Here is a 25,039-nt window from a genome sequence, read left to right on the forward strand (position 1 = left end):
CTGATAGACAAAAATCTTCAAATAATATAAAATCCACTAAAAGGACCAATAATAAAAACGATGGATGGTAAAAGAACTGGGAGCCACTCGTCCAGTACAACTTATTTTGTTGAGAGGAACCAAGGACAATCAGTGAGGTGGCTCATCTGAAATCAGAGTAAAAGGCAGAACACGGGTTGCACTCAGCTGCCTTCTCTTATGCCATCTGCCCCCAAATGTGCTCTGCTTTACGTGGTCTTGGCTTCAGAATCCTTTCTGTTCTTTTTCAACACTATTCTGGTGTGTGTGCTACAGGCATTTTTTTTACTTGTGGTCTTTACATGAATCCCTGTTTGTTACGATGCTTTCCCTGATAAGTAACAGAAACCTAACTCATCTGGCTTAAGCAGTGAAGGGATTTATTAGCTCACATACCTGAAAAGTCTCAGAGGCAGGGTTTACTTAGGGGTTGGTTTGACTCATCAGCAGCTCAGTGATGTCATAAAGTACCCACCTACTTTCCTTCCTGCCTCACTTCAGCAGTGCCAGCTTTACCCTCAGGCCCACTTCCTTCTTGGAGGCAAAAAGGCAGCAGTTTCGGACTTCTTATCCACCTATCACCCTCCAGTAGGAAAAAGGGCCTCTCACAAGAGCTTTGGTATTTCTTTTCCAAAAGCACTCCATCAGCTTCTCCTTGTATCTCAGCCCAAATCAGGTCACACAAAGTTTCTAAACCAGCCCCTATTGTCAGGGAATGCCAGGTTGTAACACAAGGTGCCTAAACCAGTGAATAGCGAGGAGAGTTACTCTCACTGTTTTACACTAATCAAGGTCCATCCTAGAGCTGGAGATGGGCTCAGCCTAAACAGAAACAGAGCAGAGAGCAGAGAGGGGGAAGTACTTGAATACAAATTAGGAAAAGTTACAGAAATAGGAGTCTGGATAGTAACAGATATCCACCACAATCATCTATTTAAATAGCCATATTTTAACATAGGGACTGTTCAAGCTGGTTTTAGAAAAGGCAGAGGAACCAGAGATCAAATTGCCAATATCCGCTGGATCATCGAAAAAGCAAGAGAGTTCCAGAAAAACATCTATTTCTGCTTTATTGACTATGCCAAAGCCTTTGACTGTGTGGATCACAATAAACTGTGGAAAATTCTGAAAGAGATGGGAATACCAGACCATCTGACCTGTCTCTTGAGAAACCTGTATGCAGGTCAGGAAGCAACAGTTAGAACTGGACATGGAACAACAGACTGGTTCCAAATAGGAAAAGGAGTCCATCAAGGCTGTATATTGTCACCCTGCTTATTTAACTTCTATGCAGAGTACATCATGAGAAACGCTGGGCTGGAAGAAACACAAGCTGGAATCAAGATTGCCGGGAGAAATATCAATAACCTCAGATATGTGGATGACACCACCCTTATGGCAGAAAGTGAAGAAGAACTAAAGAGCCTCTTGATGAAGGTAAAGGAGGAGAGTGAAAAAGTTGGCTTAAAGCTCAACGTTCAGAAAACTAAGATCATGGCATCTGGTCCCATCACTCCATGGGAAATAGATGAGGAAACAGTGGAAACAGTGTCAGACTTTACTTTTTTGGGCTCCAGAATCACTGCTGATGGTGATTACAGCCATGAAATTAAAAGACGCTTACTACTTGGAAGGAAGGTTATGGCCAACCTAGATAGCATGTTTAAAAGCAGAGACGTTACTTTGCCAACAAAAGTCCGTCTAGTCAAGGCTATGGTTTTTCCAGTGGTCATGTATGGATGTGAGAGTTGGACGGTGAAGAAAGCTGAGCGCCACAGAATTGATGCTTTTGAACTGTGGTGTTGGAGAAGACTCTTGAGAGTCCCTTGGACTGCAAGGAGATCCAATCAATCCATCCTAAAAGAGATCAATCCTGGGTGTTCATTGGAAGGTCTGATGTTGAAGCTGAAGCTCCAATACTTTGGCCACCTCATGCGAAGGGTTGACTCATTGGAAAAGACCCTAATGCTGGGTAGGATTGGGGGCGGGAGGAGAAGGGGACGACAGAGGATGAGATGGTTGGATGGCATCACCGACTCGATGAACATGGGTTTGGGTAGACTCCGGGAGTTGGTGATGGACAGAGAGGCCTGGCGTGCTGCAATTCATGGGGTCGCAGAGAGTCAGACACGACTGAGCGACTGAACTGAACTGAACATAGGGACGTTTTTGCGTAATCACTTTTTTTTGAGAAATGCACAGTATCTTGAAAAAAGAACATCCAGTATCGAAAGCGGTTGCCAGAGGTAAGAACTGGTTCAGGAGGTGTGTTTTGGGACATGATTTCCCTTTGTTCCTCAGCGAACAAGGTTGCCTTTAGCAGTCTGTGCTCTCCTGACCTGCAGAGGGCTGTTCCCCATTAATAACAATCACAGCTAAGGCCTGGGCACCTTGACCTGATGTGAAAGTGTAGTTAATGCAGCTTTCTTCAGCTGGGCCCTGTTCTTCCTCCAAGAACATTAAGACAGGCCCAGTGACCTAGGACAAGGATACAAAACCCCCAACCCCTATAATATGTGTCAGATGACATGATTATAGCTCTGCCTTCCCCCCATTAAATTTAAGTGACTGCTGTGTTTCTTGTCCTGTCTGTTGTCCTGAGGGTCCAGCCTTTCAGGCAGCCCATGAACAAGGTCTGAAAGATACTTATCCAACTCTGGTGAATAATATCATGGTGGTGGTCTAGCAGTGCATCTGTAACCTATCATCCCCATTTTAATACATGATAATTACTCTTGCAAAAATGATTTAATTAAGAATAGTAAATTAATAACTTGGGTGCCTGCTGCTGGCCAGACACTGCTAGGTGCTTTGTCTATACTACATTGACCAAATTGGAGGCAGAAACAGGGAGCTTCAACTCCCGATAGCCGTGAGCTCCTCCTCACTAGTTTGCCAGCTGGGGGATGGAGAGAACCAGAGCATGTGGGTGGCACCTTTACAGTGCTTACAAAGTTCCAAACAGCTAAAGACTCACTTTAGGAGGCAGTACTTTTCTGGGCTTCAGGCCACCAGCATCCCCCTCTTACAGATTCTGGACATTCAGTTAGGTAGTTCCTTAACCATAAGGTAGAATAGAAATATTAGAACCCATCACGGGCCCCCACTTCAGACTTTCTTAATGCCTGTGACTAGACAGTTTATTAGGCTAGATTTTCAGCTTACATCCAAGAGGTGGCGCCATAACGCAACAGCAGAAACCCACACAGTTTAAAGAAGGGAATGGACTCTCAATTCCTTCTGAAATGAGTACTCTTAGGAATCCCTTTCTGTTGTGCCCGACTATCAATATCAGAATCTCTGGTCCTTCTTGTCTGGTCTCCTCAGAGGCGTTCCTTAGACTTAGTCCCCTCACATTCTGGGTTTAGCACAGACCAGAGTGTGGCATTAACCAGGGCCGGCTGAGTTCTCGAGAGTCATGGGTCAGCACTTGGGTGGAGCCAGCAAGGTCCCAAGTGCCTCCCTTAACTTTGCAGCTTTCAGATATCCCATCTAGTCACTGCCTTTGAAAACAGAATTGGGCTGGACAACTGACAAGGATGCCAGCTTATTAACTGGAGTGAAGAACATACCTGCCAAATAGACTGTAGTGGGATCTTCTAGTGAGTACCTTCTGTCCCTCTGGGAAATCTCTTCAGAGCCTTAGGTTTACCCAGACATAGCTGAGAGATTGGAGCTCCGTGGAGAATAAGGGAACAAATCCAGTCCACAGAACCCCAAGCCTTTAGTCCAGTTCTAGAACTGTGATGCCAGGACAGTTGCTGCTGGTCACATGTGGGTCCTGAGCACCTGAAATGTGGCTAATCAAATCTAAAAAGCATCACAGAAATAAAGGTCCTATTGAAAACAACACAACAGAGAAGAGGCTGAAAATATAACGTGGAGTTTAGAGGACAGGATAAAAGTGAGCAAAGAAAGGAAAATGACAGATCCAGAAGTCAGACACAGGAAAATCAACACATAGCAGGAGAAGAGAACCAAAGAAATGGAACAAAGATTTGAAGATGTAATCAAAATATTGGAGAAATAAGATAATTTTACAGAACGAAGGTGTCCCAAGTGAAATACTGACAGTGATCAGCAATGAAACACAACCTAGTAAAGTTCTCTGAAGGTACAAAAGCTTGTGGCCATCTAGATAAAAAGTTGAAGTCACAGGGAGGAAGACAGAAAACATACCTGCAAACTCACATGTTGCTGATGGGAGTGTAAATTTCTACATTTCTTTAGGAAATGTGGCATTTATTAAAATAATACAGGTTTTTTAACCCAACAGTTCTACTTTTGAGACCATGCCAACAGAACACACAAAAGCATCAGAGGATATATGGACAAAAGCAACATGGCATTGTTAGTAGAGGCAAAAAAGGAAACCTAAGTGGCTACCTATAGGAGAATGATCATATAATCAATGGTATATCCATATCGTGCCATGTCATATTATTAAAATTAAGTCATTAATTTTCAATCTATGGCTACTTACCTGAAGTGATGACTGTTACAATCTGTTGTAGGAACAAAGAATAATACACACATGTGTGAGTTAATATATATATAGACATAACCTCAGTTTAATACAGGAAAAACACATATACCAAATTTATAAATATTTGTGTGGGCCTGGTGAAAGTGACAGAAGCATTCACAACAGGGCAGAATCACTGGTTAGGTGCAGATTATTCATTTGTCTAGTTTTACTTTTCACAGTATTATTTTGTATATACACAAAACATATTAGTGAAGGAAACTTTAAAATGAGAAACACACACACAAATATGAAAAAAGCTCTGGACTTAGCAGTTAGAGCACTTTTATTTACCTCTTTCAGACAGAGAGGCTGGAGATCCTTTAATGAGTTAAAAGCACTGGCAGTATAAAAAAACCATGAGATCATCATCACATCGTCCCCTGAAGGTATCTCAGGAGAAGTCACTGAAACCCAGAGAAAACCTAACTGGTAATTAACACATGGGGCTCTCCATACCCCTGGGGCCAGGAGTGAAAACAACTGAATTAGCCCATGAGGACACAGACACTGGAGATCTGTGAGCTGCACTTTTTGTACTCAACGTCAGTCCAGAGGTACCCCCTCTACTTCTGGAGGCACAAACCTGATGCTGACTGGGCACTGAGTCTGTGCCCCACCCATCGATGTTTACTTTGCACAAATGCTTTCACTTATTCCTTCAAGGGGGTGGTCAAATCACTTATTAGCAATTTTGATGAGGAAGAACTTGTCCTCATTAACCGCCTCCCATGCCATCCCATAAATCTTAAAATCTGAGGGGTGTTATCTACAGCTCATCCCATTTTCCAGTCTGACAGCACTGATAACGAACTACTTAGATAAGCATGTGTCTCTGGCACATGCAGGCCTCAGCAGTGTTACCAGCTGCTGGGGTCACTTCCTCTTCAACCCTGGCATATCCTCTACAGCAGTCCAACTGACTGAGACCCATGCAGCCAACATGGCCCTCCCCCGCCATCTCCACAGCTCATGGGATCTCTGCTGCTGCTGCTGCTAAGTCACTCCAGTCGCGTCCGACTCTGCAACCCCATAGACAGCAGCCCACCAGGCTCCCCCATCCCTGGGATTCTCCAGGCAAGAACAGGCCCCAAAATAATTTGATGTAGCAAGATCCAGGAAAATATGTTTAGCTATTACAGCATGTCAAACCGAATAGGTCTGAATTCTTAGTATTGATCTAAAAATTAATATTATTAATTCATACAGATGTCAAGAATATTTACTGCTGTTGGTCTTAATTCATTCTAAGTTCAAAACTGGAAAATTTTAAAAGCATATCTAAGTTTATGAATCTAAACAGAGGAAACATTCTCTGAGTGACCTATATAATTAGATTTTTCACACAGAATTAACCAAAGCCTAATGTATTTCAAAGTTCCCATTTATATATATTATTTATCAAATATAATGTGTACTTGATATGTATTTTATTGGGCTCCAAAATCACTGCAGATGGTGACTGCAGCCATGAAATTAAAAGATGCTTGCTCCTTGGGAGAAAAGCTATGACAAACCTAGAGAGCATATTAAAAAGCAGAGACATTACTTTGCAGACAAAGGTCCATCTTGTCAAAGCTCTGGTTTTTTCCGGTAGTCATGTATGGATGTGAGAGTTGGACCATAAAGAAAGCTGAGTGCTGAAGAATTGATGCTTTTGAACTAGTGTGCTGGAGAAGACTCTTGACAGTCCCTTGGACTGCAAGGAGATCAAACCAGTCAATCCTAAAGAAAATCAGTCCTGAATATTCATTGGAAGGACTGATGCTGAAGCCCCAATACTTTGGCCACCTGATGCAAAGAACTGACTCCTTAGAAAAGACCCTGATGCTGGGAAAGATTAAAGGCAGGAGGAGAAGGGGACAATAGAGGATGAGATGGTTGGATGGCATCACCAACTTGATGGACATGAGTTTGAGCAAGCTCCGGGAGTGGGTGATAGACAGGGAAGCCTGGCGTGCAGCAGTCCATGGGGTTACAGAGTCAGACACGACTGAGCGACTGAACTGATATCAAATAAGCTTCTTTGGTTAAAACAGGATAGTGAAAGAAAAAGCCCAAACAAACTTTTCAGCGAATTTATATGTGTGTGTGTGTGTATAATGCGTCAATTTATCTAACATTACCAGAGTCAGTGCTTTCACACATAGCATTTCCAGCTAAGTGAAGTATTTATTTCCTAACAAGAACAAAAATTCCCTTTCACTACAAACGGTAGTGCTAATTAAAAGAAGTCAGAGGTCCAGAGCATAGATTTCCATACACAGCGAAATCTGTGTTTCAGTTGACTGAATCAAATGGAATACAAATCTAGGGAAGTTTTTAAGGTGTTAAAAACTATTTAGAAACAAAGTATAGTGCTTTCAATAGAGTTCAAAATTAGTGATATCAGTAATCTTCAGGGTAAAAGATCATTTCCTTCCTTTTTGGGATTCTAAACTTAAAACTGACATCTCATTACCCTTAACTGTCATAAAGTTTTATATTTCCTTTAGGAGAATAAAATATAAAGGGAACATTACATCCTTGTCTGTTGCTGCTGCCGCTAAGTCGTTTCAGTGGTGTCCGACTCTGTGCGACCCCATAGACGGTAGCCCACCAGGCTGCCCCATCCCTGGGATTCTCCAGGCAAGAACACTGGAGTGGGTTCCTTGTCTGTTGAGCATTGTAAGGAATGCAGCTTTGGAAACCAAAACTATGCTGGGAATCTTACTGGCTTTTTCCTATATGGTTTCGAGAACCTAAAAACTATTCTTAGAGCAGTAACCCAAGGTTATTATACTCGGTGCTGTGCTTAGTTGCTAAGTCGTGTCTGACTCTTTGCGACCCCATGGACTGTAGCCTGCCAGGCTTCTCTGTCCATGGGATTTCCTAGGCAACAATACTGGGATGGGTTGCCATTTCCTCCTCCAGGGCAAATCCTTTTAGCACTCAAGAAAAAAAAATTTTTTTTTTCCTGTCTTAAATCTCTAGTAAGCTGATCTCAAAAGGATATTAATTTGGTATGTTCCACAATCAACATTGTAAAGCCAGTGTCAATTTCCAAACAGCAAATGCCAGTGATTTTGGTTCAACTTTGATATAAACTTTCTTTCTTCTTTTTGGCCACACCACGGGATCTCAGTTCCCCAACAGGGGACTGCACCCAGGCCCTTTACCTAGTCCTAACCACTGGACTGCCAGGGAATTCCTGTCTTCCACATTTGAAGTGTTTGTTATTTTCTGAAGGATACAATGTTTTGTTCTTTTGCTAATCTGTATAATAATACAACTAAGGAAACAATCACATCTTTAGTTCTCAATCTGCCTACCTCATTTGGGATTCCCTCCTAGTCAGTAAAGAATCTGCCTGCAATGCAGGAGACCTGGGTTCAATTCCTGGGTGGGAAAGAACCCCTGGAGAAGGAAATGGCAACATACTCCAGTATTCTTGCCTGGAGAATCCTATGAACACAGAAGCCTGGTGGGCTACAGTCCATGGAGTTGCCACGAGGCAGAAAAGACTTAGCGACTAAACCACTACCACATCCTTTATATCAACACTATGCTTTACAATTTATCAAATCCTTCCCTCTCACTGATTAAACAAATATTTATGCACCACCAATTATATACAACTGAAGTTTTAATGGTCACAGGCTTTCATTTCTATTCTCAAGCTCTTATATGTCTGGTCACTTGTTTTTATGATAACCCTATGAGAGTGACAAGGGTATCACCTTGTTATCCCCATTTTTGCAGGTGAACAAATAAGCTTAAAGTTTAAGTGCTTACTTTTCTCAAGATCAGATACCTTGTAAGACAAACTTGGAGCCAAGATTCCTTATGCTTCATCTATATGCTATTACAAGAGACTACCGGAGATGAATTTCACTTGACACTTAAATTTTTTCTTCTCCACTTTTCAATGATCCTTAAGTTGCTTTGATGTTCTTTTCTGTCTGTCCCACATGAAGCAGAAACCATGTCTTTTATTTCTTCCTGATTTTAAGTACACAGGGAGCAGTCTGATGTAACCGCTATTTAAAAAAAAAAAAAAAACCACCACCACCACATAAATTACCCATGCTGAATGCAGAAATAACCCATGTTAAAAGGAGGACTCATCATATTTCCAAGTAGAGTTGATACTCAGGCCATATATGCCCTATTGTATCAGTGTGAAAATATTTTAAGTACTGTTGGAAAACACTTTTCTTCTGAGTTTTCTGAGAGACATCCTCCATGGCTCCTTGGATCCAGAGATCTAACTAGTGTCAACAGCTGGCACAGCAGAGAGCTCCAGGACCCTGCTCCAGCGGTGTGGCCCAACAGGTCAGTGGCTGTTTTATCAGTTAACAGGTATTTTTAATAACCCATCTGCTTTTGGGGTTCCCTGGTGGCTCAGATGGTAAAGAATCTGCCTGCAATGTGTGAGACCCAGGTTTGATCCCTGGGTCAAGAAGATCCCCTGGAGAAGAGAATGGCTACCCACTCCAGGATTCTTGCCTGGAGAATTCCATGGACGGAGGCGGCTGGCGTATTGTGACCCATGGGGTCACAAAGAGTTGGACACAACTGAGTGACTAACACTTTCACAGTACTTTCATACCTGCTTTCAGAAAGGATCTTGGGATATAGCCAAGCCATTCTTAACTCTCTGGGCTAAGTACTCTGTAGTATAAAGACCTATCTTAGTATACCAGCACTGGCTTGTTTCCTATTGATATAATTAAGAGGAGTAGAGGTAAAACCCTTATCTTATTGTTAACATTTTATTTACGCTGAGTGTGAGTACTTGGTTTATCTAATCCCTTCTAATAAAAGTTACCTGTAAGAATGGCTTTGCAGGAAGGTGGTGTGGAGGAGAGAGTTAGATCCAGAGCATGTAGGAGAAGAAGTATCTGGAGATGTCAATAGAGCCTAGAGCAGAGTACTAAGAGAGAAGGCAGCAGAAGGCAGATTCAGGAAGTTGCCTTTTAGTATCTTTGACCTATCATGAAACTTGTGCTCTTAATATTACTCTTAAACCAAATGAACTTTTTTCAAAAGATGAGGACAGAGAAATAAAGCTCATCTCACCATATTAATGAATGGACTAACTACCAAAATTTGAGGGAGAATACTTACAAGTATTTTATTTGAATAAAACCATTATAATGGTCATTAAAATGATGGGAAACATGGTGCTCATTCTGAAAGGAAGTTTCAGCATCACTGGATTTACAGATGAGGAGGCAGCAAAAATGCACATCTGGAGGTGAAGTAACATTGTAAACTCAACCTACATTAAATACCATAAAAGTAAATAGAGTCAAAATACAGCATTATTTACATATAACTGAGAAGAAGGGGAACATTACAGTTAAACTTTCGCATAATGTGTAAGGTTTATATTACCAAAAGCCTTAGAGTTTGTGTAAAATGCCTGTGTGCCTTAATCTCACCCACCACTAGATTAAATAAGACACGGAAACTGAGACTGATTCCTTCCTGATTTTACAGCTTTATTCTTGATATCCCTCTAAAGAGACACCAAAATGATTGTGAAGATGACTCATACCTATAGAGTAATTACAAAGTTCCACATTCACATAACAACAAAAGCCAAATGAAATATACTACAATTGTTTTACCTTTCAATTACTACTGTGTACAATACATCATAAGTAGGCATAGTGGTGTATTTAGGAGCTGATGGTACTTCCTGTGTAAAATTTTAGGAATGAGCATATCCGAATGTAGGGATACTTCCTTATCTTACAAATTAAAAGCAAGCATTTTCTACATAAAATTTTTATTTCTGTGTAAAACAAAGACAACTCCTGAAGATCTAACAAGGAAAAGAATATACAACATTCAAAGCTCTATTAAGTCATGAAACAAAGACGAATCTGAGGTAGAAGTCAAGCAATATAACCCACAACCTTTTTAAGGGAGTATTTATTTCCAGCAACCATCATGTCTCTCCAATAAGATCTAATTTTTCAAAAGTCCCAAGTTCCAAAAAATTAATAATCCATTTTCTACAATCAGATGTAAAACTAGGACCAACAAGATACAATGTACTTTTGTCATGTTGAGAGAGTAAATAATTTTACTAAAAGTTGCTGACATGTCTATCAGTAGTAGCCATAGGGAGGCCGTTGGTTGTAACCATAGTGTCCATATTGATGGGGGTAGTAAGGTTCTTGTCTGTGCTGTGGGTAATTGTTACCCCAGGATCGTCCATGCCATTGATTGGATCGATTGTCACTTGGCCACCCCCGTCTGCTATCCCTACCTCTAAACTGTCTGTTATCTTGCAACCTACAACAATAAAACAGAAAGATTTTTATACTTCCCTTAAAAAAAAAAACACATGAGAAATCTATCCTGGTGTATTTCATTTCTCAATCTAATACTCAGTAAACAAAAGAGTAAAAATTAGTTTTCTTTACAGAGTGTTATTGCACCAGGTATTCGAAACTTTCCTAAAATTCAGATCCATTATTATACTAGATAGACTTTGCAGAGAAGAGGTAAACTATAGCACCAAACTCAAAACAATAGGATGGCTCTGAAGCAAACTAAACCTATTCAGTTGTTCAAAAGCAGTATGGTAATATTCCTTTTATCTATTTTGAGGTATTAAATGGAAGTAATTTCCATTGTATAAACTTCTTTCTAAATGGAAACCAAAACAATACCTTCTCTATGGAATTTAATGTAAATGTTTTGTAGAAGACCCTAGTAATTTAAAGCATATTTGCAAAGAAAATATTAGTCCAGAGAAAGAATATTAAAAAAAAAAAAACATTAAAATACACACACACAACTGCATAGCAAGGGGAAAAAAAATATGGTGCTGACAAAATATTAAGGCAAATATTTATCAGGCACTTAAGCAGTTACTAGGCACTCAGTATAGCACATGGAACAAAAACACTGATGCCTGCCTTCATGGGCCTTGGGGGCTAGATGATTCGAGCTGTCCTCTCCCAGGTCAGCCATCTGCATTTACTCTTCTGAAGTAATACATACCGATTGCCTCTATTTCTCAGGCTACCACCAGCTCTGCTATTCCATTCCTCAATAATCGGAGGAGACTCAGGAGGGCGTTTTAGGTATTCTTGGTATTCTTTGTCATCTTCTGTGAATCTACTGGCAAACATCTCTTCAAAATTTGGAACAGCTTCACAAGTGTCAGTCATTCTGAAATTCTGTACAGGTTTTTAATATGTTTCTATTAGAATTTTTTTTTTAAGTAACACCATGTTTACCAGATAGTGAGAAAATAGGAAGTAAACACTTTTAGGCAGATACGCATGAAGTCCTTGTGTACCTTTAAACCTAAGACAGGCTAGATTCAATTCAATGTTTCTTCATTACTATAATAGAGGCACTGTGCTAACTAGGAGCCTGGGATACAAAGATGAACAATATATCATGAACCTTGCCCACAGAAGAGCTCTCAGTCTGGTAGAATAGACAGATGTGGTATAAGTATAAAGGGAGGAGCAGCAAACGTCAAGAAATGAAGTTGTAAAAGTGGGCAAGAGTCAAATAGTGAAATACTTTGTATTTAATGTAAACAACTCTGCTTTTTCTGAGGCAACGGGGTGGTTTAAGAAGGGAAGTCTCAAGAGTAAATTTACCATTTAGAAGGATCACTTTTCTATTAATAACACGGTAGAGAACAGATTAGTGAGTTTAAGGGCAGATTACTGCAATAACATAGGTGACATGCTGAGGGTTTAATCTGAGGCGCGGACTGTGAAAATAGTTTTAAAAGAATTCCAAGAGGAATCAGTCACTGAGTAGATGTTGTGAAGAGAGGAGGCGATAAAGGGTAACTCCTAGGTTTCTGACCAAATAATTGGTCAGGTTATGGTATCACAGGAACTAGAGAGTGAAGGTGGGCGAAGATCCACACTGAGGTAAGTTAGTTATGTATATCCACATGAAGAGTCAGTTCACAGTTTAACTATCTGGGACGGAGAACTGGGTGGACCACGAATACGATGGGAGACATCAATTTTGCTGGTGGATAATGCTGTGAGGAAGAATGAGACTCCTCAGGAAGGCTATGGAAAAAGAAAGAGTATCAAAAAACAGAATCCTAGAGAACATCAGCATATAAAGATAAAGAAGGGATAAGAGGAGAACCAAGGTTATCATAGAAGGCAAGAGATTAAAGAGTGAAAAGTCATCAGTGTTGAATAGTAACTGGAAAGAACCAAGAAGAGAATATTAATTCAATTTAGCCATTAGGAGCTGATTAGAGTAGCAGGGATTAAAGCAGGACTACAATTAATTAAGAAGTAATTGGAAGGTAAGGAAATAGAAATCTACACCGATTAGTCTATACTAAGCTTTCAAGAGGCCTGGCTGAAGACGGGAGAAAACACAAAGGGCAGTAGCTAAGGGGTTACTGGAAGATTATCTCTTTTTTTCCCCAGACTAAAACACCTGAGGGTTGGTGATAGGAAAATAAAAGAAGAGCCAACAAAGAGAAAGACTGAAAATACAGTAAAGATGTGAAAATGGAAAGACAAAAAGGCCTTTAAACACACAGCTATTAAAGTCAAGGGTATTTCTCTGAGATCTGCTCTTCCTGAAGTGGATTAATGATGAAAATAGCCTAATCTGAGCATCAGAAAAGACCCCTTAGTCTACCTGATGCATGATTTCTACAGTTCTGAGAAGCAAAGAATAATTTAAAATAAGGTGTGTGTATGTCTGTGTGCGTGTTTGTGAAGGTGACAGTCGATAACTGAGGACTTAACTGATGGGTGGGTGACAGCTGGCTGGGAGTGTGTGTGTAGGAAAGGCTGATCAGTTCTGAGCAATGATGAAAAGGTTTTACTACAGGCCTTTATAACTATGAAGATTTCTACACTTGATCTGAGCTCAAAAAATAAATAAATAAAGTCAAGGGTAATTACTATAGAATGGTATCTAATATATTCGTTCTTTTTTTCTCTAATACATTCTTATTCTAGGTGATCTGATACATGGAAAGAAGTACTATAAATATTATCTTATGGCTATGAAAACGGAAATTTTTTTCAGCTGAGTTTTCCAGGGCAATTATGGATTCACATTTGAAGCAGTATTTACCCAAATTTTCAGAAAGCCCCCTACCTCTGAGAAAAGATTTGACTTAGGCTGCAGAAGGCCTAATCCTTGAGGAACCAGGGAAGAAAGAGTTCACTTCTTTTTATCTTCACCCAAGACCTGGAAGCCAGCCCTGGAAGTATTTTGGAGGTAGCCCCCAATGCCCTGGGGCCTCCCTGATAGCTCAGCTGGTAAAGAGTCCACCTGCAATGCAGGAGACCCTGCTTCAATTCCTGGGTCAGGAAGATCCCTTGGAGAAGGGAAAGACTACCCACTCTAATATTCTAGCCTGGAGAATTCCATGGACTGTATATATAGTCCATGGGGTTGCAAAGAGTCAGGTACACCGAGCAACTTTCACTTCACCCAATGCCCAGTCCTTCCTTGATGCAGTCTCATCCCCTACCTTTCCTAACCTAAACCCTATCTTTCTATTGTTTGCCTCAAGACTTGTTTTATGATGCAGGGCATAGTGACATCATGTTAAAACTTTAAAACCAAATCTCTCTTATCTGACATCCTAGAATTATTTCTCTTCCTGTATCAATTCAGTTTATAATAAAAAGCTTTTGTCAAAGAGATGTGATATTAGAAAACAGCTTTTTCATTAGTTTGTCTTTCCTCCAAATCCCTCAGAACTCATCCGAATATTTATAATACTACTGTTGTCCTAACGAAATTAAACAAAGATTATTTGGATTAAAGAAACAGTATCTAGATGTTTTAACTTCTAGGCATTAAATACCAGTGTGTGTGAGATTGACAAACAGCTGTCAAATTCTCAAATCCAAGGTATAGTTTAAAATAGATTCAGAAAATTAAAACCGTGCCTCAATTTCTATAGGAATCACCAGAAAGATGACCCATACCTAACCAGAGGGGTGATAAAAATCATGAGGCAAGGCAAATGTGCTACTGTATTTTTATGTTCTCCCAGGATTCCCCTCCCACAAATAAGCAAATGTTTATCACCTTTATCATTACTGGTGACGATGAAACTTAAATAGAATTTTCATTGATCCATGCTTTACTCACCTCAGGGATTTGAGGCGGCTGTTCTGTTTAATGTTAGATTGTGTAGATCTGTGGGAAGAAAAACAAAAAACTTGACTCCCTTGAAAGAAACCCTCAAAAGGTGTGTGCCGCGGGGACGGGAACCGTAAGGGTCTTAAATTAATGAAGTGGTAGGATTAAAAGACTTCCGACGCTAATTTGAAAGAGGGAATTGGAGCTGAAAGTCCTACCGAAGAGCTATAAGATGCTACAACACTTGTCCTCTGGGCCTTCAAAATCAATTCGAGCGTGAATAATAACTTGACAAAGTATGTTCTTTTCTGTTAAAAACAACCACAACAACAACAAACAAGGTTCAGATGTGTACTCGAGGACGGCTAGTTTCTAGGCCCTAAATAAAACCACACGGAACTTTCGCTGTGGGTCACTAATCTCGGAAAGGACTACCCAGAATGGGTAGTCTTGCCCTGAGAGATGAACCCAGAGAATTAACCGACGAAGACACCGACTGAGAACCGCTGCGTTTCTCAGTTCTCTCTCGCAGCTTTGACTGTTGGGCTCCTTCTAAAGCACCTCGGCCCCAGGCGCGAGGGAAATTAGAGGCCGTGAGGGGGAAGCGACTTCTGTTTCGCCAAAAAGTCCGGTCCCAGAACTGCAGAGCCCGAGGACACCTCGCCGGCCACTCAGTTCGGCCTCCCCGCCCGACTCCCTCCTCCCTGCGGCCCGAACGGACGACTCCTCCGCCCAGGACTGTGTCTATCCCGCTCAGGGTTCCGGATGCGCAGAGAAACCTACCTCCGGTACAGGGTGCTAGCACAGAACCTCTGCGTACACTCCAGCTTTCCCAGGTAACAGACCCACTTCGGCCAGAATCCGACCGCCTCCTGACTTCCGCTTCCGGCGCGCTGGGGCCGAGGAAGGCCTGTGAAGTCTCGCGGGATCTCCGGCTCTCCGTGTGCGTTTTTTCCAGTTTTCTCAATGCTGCTGGTTCGGGCGGGGCTCTGCGAGAGTAGTTAGGTCGGGCTCAAAGTGTTGATCCTTTCCGTGCGCTTCCAACCGGCCTGGTGACTGGCAGGAAGAGACGCATCGCTCTATTTTGAGCCCCCTTGATTTGGAGCCGGCGACGGTTAGGGACGAAAGTTCTGGAACTTCTCAGCTGAGAAGGGCGGGAAAAGCTGCTTTCGGCCGCCTGCGCCGAGTCTGCGTGAGGAACTTGAGCCGATTGCCGGCCGCAAAGAGTAGGCGCGAGGGGATCACTTCCACGATGCTACACCTTTCACTCCTGCTCGGGCGAACCTCAGTAGTAAGATTTCTCTAGTCCGTTTTGTACCTGTTTTTGCCGAAACACGGCCCCGCTCTGCTCCAGCTTAAGTTGTCGGTACCCAGCTCCCTTCAGGAGTCTTGTCCGTTTCTTCTGGAATATTCGTAGGTGTATAAACGCTGACTATTCCGCAGTGTCTTTTGGCTACTTTCCTCCCGAATTGCTTTCCAGAGTGGCCCCAGCATTTCGTTAATACTTTAATGAGTTTCCAGCTTGAAAACATCAATGTTTCTATTTGATGCCATTTCTGTTTTCCCCATTGATACTGACCAGCGTTCTTGGCCTTTCTCGATCAATAGAGATTGACTAGAGATAAGAAATTCAGGGGAGGCTCTGTAAAGGCTCATGTCACTATCTTGGGATGTTGAAATTGTATCCTTCAATTAAAGCTGAATGAAATAGTAGCTCCATCTAGAAATAAGTTTTCCTCCTACTGAATGTTCATTATGCTTTGGGAAGCATTCTTAATCTGTTTATTCAGTACCAGTTTCTCAGTTGGAACTAAAATTATTTATGTATAAGTCTTTTCTCCCTACTAGACCATAATCATTCATTTCTGCATCCTGAGTGTGTAACGTAGTGCTTTATATAAAATAAGCACTCAGTAAGTGTTTGTGGGATGAATGATGAACTGTGAATGTTCCAATCCACGTTTTAGAGACACTCTCCTAGCTCAAGTGTGAAAGATAGTATGGATGTGGAGATAGGATAGTCTTGGTGTTGGGTAATAAAGGTGAGCGCAGAAAGACCAAGATTACAATAATTGAGTGGTACAGTAGCCAAGTGGATAGTGGGAGAAAAGGATCAGCAGGAATCAGAAAAGACTCCAGTTCTTTAAGTCTTGGAAATTGTAACTGAGAAGGAATGTGCATAGCATGTGTTGGTTTTAAAACAAAAATGAGCTCAGAGCTCAAAAAAGATTTGTGGAATTTGAGATAGTAGTGAAATATTCAGAAGAAAAATCTTGGGGGGGGTGTTTAGAAATACAGGACTAAAGCTGATGAAAGAGAGGCTGTACATAAATAGGTAAATGTGTGAGTCATCTGTGAAGAAACAACAGTTGAAACATCAGTGTATATGATCTTTCTGAAGGAGAAAGTATTTATAGAGAAAAGCAGAAGGCCAAAACCTACAGCTCAGGAAACAACCCATATTTAGGAAGGGGGAATAGGAAACAATAAACTTGAAGAGGAAATTGGAATAAAGATGGGAGTGTTCTTGCTTGGAGAATCCCTGAAACAGGGGAGCCTGGTGGGCTGTCATCTATGGAGTCACACAGAGTCAGACATGACTGAAGCAACTTAGCTGCAGCAGCAGCAATGTAACAGTTGAAAAACTCAGGCAAATGCTTGCCTGGTTGGTATCAGCAGTCAGAGATGATATTTGGGAAATCAGTTTTTGAGTCCAGCTTTCTGATTTCCTTGTGACTTTATTATAGTGTTATTTCTAGGTAATGAAAACTTACATAGAGAAGAGTATATTTCTTTTCTTTAAATTCCAAAACTGCACTTAGGAGCCTCTAGGCTTCAGAGAGTTTCTGTGCAAAACTGGGGATGCCAGCCAATTTTCAAATGAAACTATTTATGCATGTAATATTTTCTCATATTCTGATATCTTGTCAGTTACTATATTTCACTTTCTGGCATCACTGAGAAATAATCTATTCCATGAAAGGGAATTTTCCAGATAACTGACAGCCTTTAAGCACCAAAACTTGTTCACTGAAACCACTTTTCTAGAAGTGTACATAAAATATCATACTTACTTCTATACTGTAACCAGAGTAAGTGGGCTATAATTTAATCTTCGCTTGGCAACTAAGGATAATTGTTACAGCATCAGCCGCTTGCCCAGTGGCTCAGTGGTAAAGAATCCACCTGCCAATGCAAGAGGTAAGAGTTCAATCCCTGAGTCATGCAAGATCCTATGTAGAAGGAAATAACAACCCACTCTACTATACTTGTCTAGAAAATCCCAGTGGTCAGAGGAGCCTGACTACAGTCCATGGGGTCACAAAGAGTCAGACACGACTTAACAACTAAATAACAACAGTAATAACAATTATATTCTGCTGGGTAGCAATGTGTTTGGGGCTTGTTAATACATATGGAAAAAATTACCTTTTATTAGTTGCCTCTGCTGTTTCTGTTATTAGCGTTGTAGCTCAGTGTTTTATCTTCTCATAGCTTTATAGATTGACCTAATTTGAAGCCTCACTTTAACCCAGAGATCTAGAGGCAAACACTCTAGCAGAAGTCCCAGGGAGAATCACAGCAGCAAAGAGTTTTCTGAGGCTGTGAGTGAATTTAAGACAATAATCATTTTTAAAATGATTAAACTGGGGCTGAAGAGGCTATATAATTTATTCAAAGGAACAGCCAATAAGTGACAAAACAGGATTTGGATCAAGTCTGTGATACTTAAGAAGGCCTTGCTTTTTCCTCAGTGAAACACTGTTTTCTTCTTTTCATTCTCTACTGTACAAGTCTTGAGCCACATTAAACAACTTTGCTGCTGCAACACAACCCAGACTCTTCCTCTCCACAGTTGATGTGGAGCTCCAGAAAACAGGAACTCGCCACCAAAAAGGGAACTCCACATGGTACCTGTTTCCTCACATTGCTTACCTTAAACAAACAAACAAAAAAACCTCTTGAAGTTGTATTTCATAAGCAGAACCCAAGTCAAATTGCTTGTCCTTGGCTTAAAGGAAGATTGGGCCAGTGAACTTCTAGTATCATCCTTGGAGAGATAGTGCTCATCAGGTAGTAAACTGTCTGAACAGAAAGATATTCAAAAGATGCTGGGCAGCCCAGAAATGTGACAGTTATCCACTTTAGCTTAATCACACTTTGCTTTGTATTATGGTTTACTATATATATAAAATCACAATATTGAAGTGGTGAAAGGATCATCTGGTTGAGTGTTTTTTTTTCCTCTTAATAAACTCCCCCAAGAGATTAAACAACTTCTCCAAGGTCACAGAATTGATCAATGACAGAACTAGACCTATAACCTTCAGGCATTCTTCATTAGTTTGACATCTTTTTGAGTGTTAGATGCCAGATACTGTTCTAGGCCCTGAAAACATCAGTGAATAAAGATAAAAGCCCTGCCCTCATGGAGTTTCTATTCTAGTGGGGGAGACAGACAATTAAAAAAATGAAAATGTATGTGCTATGAAGAGGAGTTAAGCAGAGTAAGAGTACAGAGGATAACAGGCTGCCACTTTGGTTAGCCTGGTCAGGGATGTGTGCATGATAGTTTTCATCTCAGCCTGTTTCCGTATATGGTGGAGTCCCTCTTTTCTCCTATCATGAATTTAAAAATTGAGTACTTTATGTATTTTTTACATCCATACCATTCACAAGGGAGTAAAAGAATATCTCTCTCATTTCTGGGACGAGGCAGATTTGCTGAGTTTGTAGTTTCATAGACTGTGCCCAGTGGCACAATTTAACTTCTGTTTCTATAGCTTGAGTTGGAATTACAAGCTCCTAAATGTTCTTTCATCTTTCTATTGTGATATTCGAACCATTTCCCCCTTTCCACCCCACCCACTCTACTGCATCACAAACACACCAGAGCGCAAGGGTTGAACTCAATAAATAAGTTCCTAAAAGAGAATTTAAAAATGATAATCTTCCACTGACCTGCAAAAAATCTCATCATGTTTCCCTGCTTTGATTTTATCTTCTGCAAAATGGGAATAATAATCCTTGCTGATTGTCTGTTTTCTAAGATTATTGTAAGAATTAATCATTGCATATATAAAGCACTTTAGGCTCCAGTGAAGAAAGATGCTATGTAAATTATAATGATCAAGTTATTATATGTTACATAAAGATTTAATCTCCAAGAGGGAAACATTTCAAGTTATAGGAGGCATTGGTTTAGATCTACATTTGTACTCCTGTGGCTTTAATTACATGGAATGGTTTTGATGAGAGATTACAGGATCTTAATCCAGTTCTCCATCTCAGGGTCAGCCTCCCACGTCCAGAATCCTTTGTCTAGGGGCCTTTATTCAGGACACTGCAGAAAGCAAGCCAGTGCTTGTTGCAAGTTTGTTTGCTATCTGAGTATTTCTATTTACCCTAGAAGCCAGTTGATATTGTTAAAGAAATCACAGAAGAAGGAGAGATAAGCAATCTTGGGGATGACAGAACTATGAATTGGTCTTAATAGGTTGGGACTTAAGTCTTTTCCAATTCTAAAGTGTGTGATTGTGATATGAAGGTGTTTTTTCTCCTTTTCCCTAATGTTATATGAGTTAAGGACACAACCTATGTTTTCCAAGTAGACATAATTTGGATAAGTTGCATAGTATCTGCCTATTTCTATTCCATTTGACAGCCCCAGTTCAGTTCAGTTCAGTCGCTCAGTCGTGTCCGACTCTCTGCGACCCCATGAATTGCAGCACGCCAGGCCTCTCTGTCCATCACCAACTCCCGGAGTCTACCCAAACCCATGTTCATCGAGTCGGTGATGCCATCCAACCATCTCATCCTCTGTCGTCCCCTTCTCCTCCCGCCCCCAATCCTACCCAGCATTAGGGTCTTTTCCAATGAGTCAACCCTTCGCATGAGGTGGCCAAAGTATTGGAGCTTCAGCTTCAACATCAGACCTTCCAATGAACACCCAGGATTGATCTCTTTTAGGATGGATTGATTGGATCTCCTTGCAGTCCAAGGGACTCTCAAGAGTCTTCTCCAACACCACAGTTCAAAAGCATCAATTCTGTGGCGCTCAGCTTTCTTCACCGTCCAACTCTCACATCCATACATGACCACTGGAAAAACCATAGCCTTGACTAGACGGACTTTTGTTGGCAAAGTAACGTCTCTGCTTTTAAACATGCTATCTAGGTTGGCCATAACCTTCCTTCCAAGTAGTAAGCGTCTTTTAATTTCATGGCTGTAATCACCATCAGCAGTGATTCTGGAGCCCAAAAAAGTAAAGTCTGACACTGTTTCCACTGTTTCCCCATCTATTTCCCATGGAGTGATGGGACCAGATGCCATGATCTTAGTTTTCTGAACGTTGAGCTTTAAGCCAACTTTTTCACTCTCCTCCTTTACCTTCATCAAGAGGCTCTTTAGTTCTTCTTCACTTTCTGCCGTAAGGGTGGTGTCATCCACATATCTGAGGTTATTGATATTTCTCCCGGCAATCTTGATTCCAGCTTGTGTTTCTTCCAGCCCAGCGTTTCTCATGATGTACTCTGCATAGAAGTTAAATAAGCAGGGTGACAATATACAGCCTTGACGTACTCCTTTTCCTATTTGGAACCAGTCTGTTGTTCCATGTCCAGTTCTAACCGTTGCTTCCTGACCTGCATACAGGTTTCTCAAGAGACAGGTCAGATGGTCTGGTATTCCCATCTCTTCCAGAATTTTCCACAGTTTATTGTGATCCACACAGTCAAAGGCTTTGGCATAGTCAATAAAGCAGAAATAGATGTTTTTCTGGAACTCTCTTGCTTTTTCGATGATCCAGTGGATATTGGCAATTTGATCTCTGGTTCCTCTGCCTTTTCTAAAACCAGCTTGAACATCTGGAAGTTCACGGTTCACGTATTGCTGAAGCCTGGCTTGGAGAATTTTGAGCATTACTTTACTAGCATGTGAGATGAGTGCAATTGTGCGGTAGTTTGAGCATTCTTTGACAGCCCCATCCAGGGCTAAATGATGGCTCTAATCTTCATTATCCTTCCTTTGTATTTTTGTTGACTGTTTTCTCTGTGTGCTCCACTGCCTAGCTCTAGTCATCAGTGCTTGGTCCTGTCCACCTCTCCCTCAGATGTGTGTGTTACCCTTAGAAAGGACCTTGGAAGTGTGTGGAGAGGCCAAAAGACTTGTCCACAGTTTACTCTTAGCCACTCCTTCCCCCGTAACACCATACTCTCCCTCCAGATACTTTTCTAGAATGTGTTCCAGTGAAGTGATACTCACAGTTTGGGTGTTCAGTGCATTTTCCAAGCACTGAAAAGTGGCATGAGTAAGTCAGGATCTCTGTCCAAGGGTGAACTGCTGCTATCTTACCCATTTAAAAAAATTTATTTATTTGGCTGTGCCGGGTCTTCATTGCAGTACATGGGATCTTTAGTTGTGGCATACAGACTCTTTAATTGCAGCATATGGGATCTAGCTCCCTGACCAGGGATTGAACCCAGGCCCCCTGCATCAGGAGTGTGGAGTCCTAGCCACGGGACCACCAGGAAAGTTCCTTACTCATTTTAAGAGGGCAAATCTTCTAGGTCCCATTCCTGGGTTTTGGCAGGCTCACTGTCCTTGGTGACAGGTGGCATAATCTTCCATTTTGTGAATCCAGCCTTGCCTGGTCATCTTTCAAAAGAAAGGTACAAAAAAGCCCCATTTTCAAACAGATGTTCAGGCAATGCAAATGTCTTCAAAACAAATGAGTATATTGTAGGGAGTAGAAAGAGGACCAGGCAAGGAGTCAAGAAACTTGACTAAATCAAACTATTACTGTCTGTGTATTATCATGCAGATCACCACCTCTTTGGGCCTTGGTTTTCTCATTTTCTTATTTTTCAGATAATATTGAAGCTTCAGTATCAATTCCCTTGATTTCCCAACCTCACAGGGAAAGACCTCTGCTGCAGGGTGACCTCTTTTTCCCCCTTTCATCTTTCATCTTCCAGTTTCTTGCTGCTCTGTCTTTGATCAGTGTCCCCTCAGCTCTGCTGAACATCACTCCTGTAGTTACTCCTCTGTTTTCAATTCTCCTTCTGTAATGGCTTCTCCCACCTCCACCACACTGTGTAAACCTGCTTGTTTCTCCAGTCTCAAAACAAAACTGATACGCTGCCTCAATCCTGTGTCCTCCTATAAAGATCTCGGATCTCCTTTCCCCCTCATGGGGAGCATCTTACAAAGAGTGCCCACAGCCTCAGCATTCTACCCTCCCCTCTTTTCTGTTCACTGCAATCAGGTTTCTGCCCACAGACACGCCACTGAAACCGCTCTGGCAAAGTTCCCCAGACAAAGTTGACCTAGGGCCAAGTTCAGCTGCTGTTGGTTTAAAATCTTCAGTTTATTTAATATCTGGGAAGCATTTGACACTTTTATCTCCTCCCTCCCTTAAACCTTCTTCTCACTCTGTTTTCAGATTTCTCATGATTCTTCTCTGCCCTGGATTGCTGTTTCTTTCTCCTTGGCTGACCCCTCATTCCCCTGCCCACGGCCCTGACTCTGCTCTCCTGGTGTTGCCCTTGGAGACTCAGACTCTTCTATGACTTCAGCTTCCAACTCTGTGCTGATGACTCAACAGTGGATATCCCCAGACATCCATCATATCTGAGCTCTAGACTTGAAAGTATTGCATGCTAGAAATTTCTATCTGGATGTCCAGCAGACATCTCCAGCACATATCTTAATGTGAATTCATCTTTCTTCCTGAACCTATTCATCTGCCTCTTTCTCTGTTTTCAGAGAATGATTCCAGTTACCCACATCAGAAACCTGGAAGTCACCCAGGACTCCTTCTCCTTTCCCATCCTACCCACCCAGGCCCTCCCCAAGTCCTGTGGACTTCAGCTCCTGACCATCTCTTCTATTTATTCACTCTTCTTTTCTTCCATCATTTTCTTAGTTCTGACCCTCATCCCTTCTCATGCAGACCAGGTGATGGCCTTTAACTGGTCCCCATATATAGTCAGTGCATTTATCACAATATATTGTAATTTGTTTATGTGCACTTAAATGATAAACTCCTTGAGAGGAAGGCTGTATCTTTCATGCCTTTAGCAATTAACACAGAGTCTGGCAGCCCATATATGAACATTATATGAATAATGTTCAATAAATGTTTATTGATCTTGCCCCTACCTTCTTCTCCATTGTATGTTAGACTAATCTTTCCCTACTTCCTTCCCTCTTAGTATACACTCTACCTAGGTAAAGACTCAGCTCACCTCCTGAGCATAGCACATGTTCCTCAGACACCCACTTATCACGGTACCTGCATCACCTCATTGAGTCTGTTTTCATGTCCGTCTTCGCTGTGAATATCAGTGCCGGGAGTCTCTGCCTTGCCAACACCTAGCCCCGGGTCTGACACACACGAGGCAGTGAAGAAGCGTTGCGACTATATGAATGAAGGAGTTAGTCTTGCTGAGCTTCAAGTTCTCCTCCAACTCCAAACCTATACGGTTTGACACAAAAACTGACATAATCTCAAAGTTTTCTCCCAGCAGATGGTCAGAACAGTCGAAACACCAATTCAAACAGTTGGCAAATACCAAGGTAAACATTTAAGAAAGTGAGTCAGAATGAAGGTGAATCCTCCAAAAGGAGTGAGAACATTGGCAAAACAGTGTCTCCATGTAGTCATAAGCACCCTCTTTGCATCTAATGGTGGGTTCCATATGTTCCTCTCAAGGCGTGTGACACATATGCCTTGAGAGCTTCTCAGGAGGGGGGGTGACAACCTACTGATGACTAAACCCCCACTGGCTAGAAATGAGCTGAAAGTGTGTTATTTCTCTGGAACAAAAATTAATTTTTTTCTTCAGCATTTTAATTTGCTCATTTTTGTAAACTAAACACAAACTTTAGTCATTTAGTTAATATTTGTTTCTGTTAAATCCCTAATCTAAACACTCTTAAGATTTGTGACTTATTTTTTCACTCCACAAGCATTTATTAACACCCAGTATATATTTCTAGGCTCAATGTTGGGGGAGTGAAAAGATTTTTTTAAATGTATATTAAATGTAAACATGTATATTATCATGCATATTATAATGTATATATATATTACATATATATAAAATGTAAAATACAAACCTTAAAATCTAATTGAAGAATCAAGCAGGGGATAGTTAGGATGTAGATATTCATAATGTAAAAAAGTGCATGGTAACCTGATGGAGTGCAGGAAAAGGTAATTCCAACTGGATATCCAAGTACGAGAGGCCTCAGAGTGGAGACAATATCAGCTCAAAGGGAAATCAACCAGGATAAATTTACTGAAGGTGGTGAATCTCCAATAAGCACATAAACACACAGAGTATATAGATTGCCAGCAGTAGCACCTGTGTGTAATTTGGATTTGAG

At 41.2% G+C, this 25,039-nt stretch overlaps 2 protein-coding genes, 1 long non-coding RNA gene and 2 other non-coding genes across 15 annotated transcripts in view; 4 read left to right on the forward strand and 1 right to left on the reverse strand.

The window, feature by feature from the left end:
- Positions 1-532: 532 nt before the first annotated feature.
- Positions 533-5,747, forward strand: LOC145528472 (uncharacterized). The gene is made up of 2 exons (XR_014070453.1): positions 533-2,264; positions 3,495-5,747. It is a non-coding gene; the product is annotated as an uncharacterized LOC145528472 (long non-coding RNA).
- Positions 5,748-10,008: 4,261 nt separating this feature from the next.
- On the reverse strand, positions 10,009-15,528 carry RAMAC (RNA guanine-7 methyltransferase activating subunit). Of its 4 annotated transcripts, XM_081546839.1 has the most exons (5): positions 15,431-15,528; positions 14,866-14,955; positions 14,657-14,704; positions 11,546-11,724; positions 10,009-10,831 (listed from the first exon to the last, which is right to left on the reverse strand). In XM_081546839.1, exons 4-5 carry the CDS (start codon positions 11,713-11,715, stop codon positions 10,645-10,647), a joined length of 357 nt encoding a protein of 118 aa, XP_081402965.1. In that variant the 5' UTR covers positions 11,716-11,724; positions 14,657-14,704; positions 14,866-14,955; positions 15,431-15,528; the 3' UTR covers positions 10,009-10,644. The 4 variants fall into 4 exon arrangements, with proteins under 4 accessions (XP_081402965.1, XP_081402964.1, XP_081402966.1 ...); XM_081546838.1 differs by lacking the exon at positions 14,866-14,955; XM_081546840.1 differs by lacking the exons at positions 14,657-14,704; positions 14,866-14,955; positions 15,431-15,528 and adding an exon at positions 13,649-14,046.
- Positions 13,127-13,208, forward strand: LOC145530736 (small nucleolar RNA U2-19). Its single transcript, XR_014072038.1, has one exon. It is a non-coding gene; the product is annotated as a small nucleolar RNA U2-19 (small nucleolar RNA).
- Positions 13,348-13,417, forward strand: LOC145530735 (small nucleolar RNA U2-30). The gene has a single exon (XR_014072037.1). It is a non-coding gene; the product is annotated as a small nucleolar RNA U2-30 (small nucleolar RNA).
- A 6-nt stretch (positions 15,529-15,534) lies between the features above and the next one.
- HOMER2 (homer scaffold protein 2) overlaps positions 15,535-25,039 on the forward strand; it is a 127,966-nt gene continuing 118,461 nt past the window's right edge. For 5 of the 8 annotated variants that reach the window (XM_081546824.1, XM_081546831.1, XM_081546828.1 and 2 more), the window contains exon 1: positions 15,593-15,938. The gene's annotated coding sequence lies outside the window, so the exon portion shown is untranslated. The other 3 variants (XM_081546832.1, XM_081546830.1, XM_081546825.1) reach the window with 3 other exon arrangements.

Source organism: Giraffa tippelskirchi, chromosome 12 (assembly GCF_054371585.1).
Source record: "Giraffa tippelskirchi isolate mGirTip1 chromosome 12, T2T-mGirTip1v1.2.pri, whole genome shotgun sequence".
In the NCBI taxonomy this organism is placed as follows: domain Eukaryota; kingdom Metazoa; phylum Chordata; class Mammalia; order Artiodactyla; family Giraffidae; genus Giraffa; species Giraffa tippelskirchi.

What these genes read in the sequence shown, in the direction of transcription:
- RAMAC (XM_081546838.1), bottom strand. Translation starts at nt 11,715, where the DNA reads ATGACTGACACTTGTGAAGCTGTTCCAAATTTTGAAGAGATGTTTGCC. An exon ending in CTGAGAAATAGAGGCAATCG is followed by an intron (nt 10,832 to 11,545) that starts GTATGTATTACT and finishes TTATTGTTGTAG; the next exon opens with GTTGCAAGATAACAGACAGT.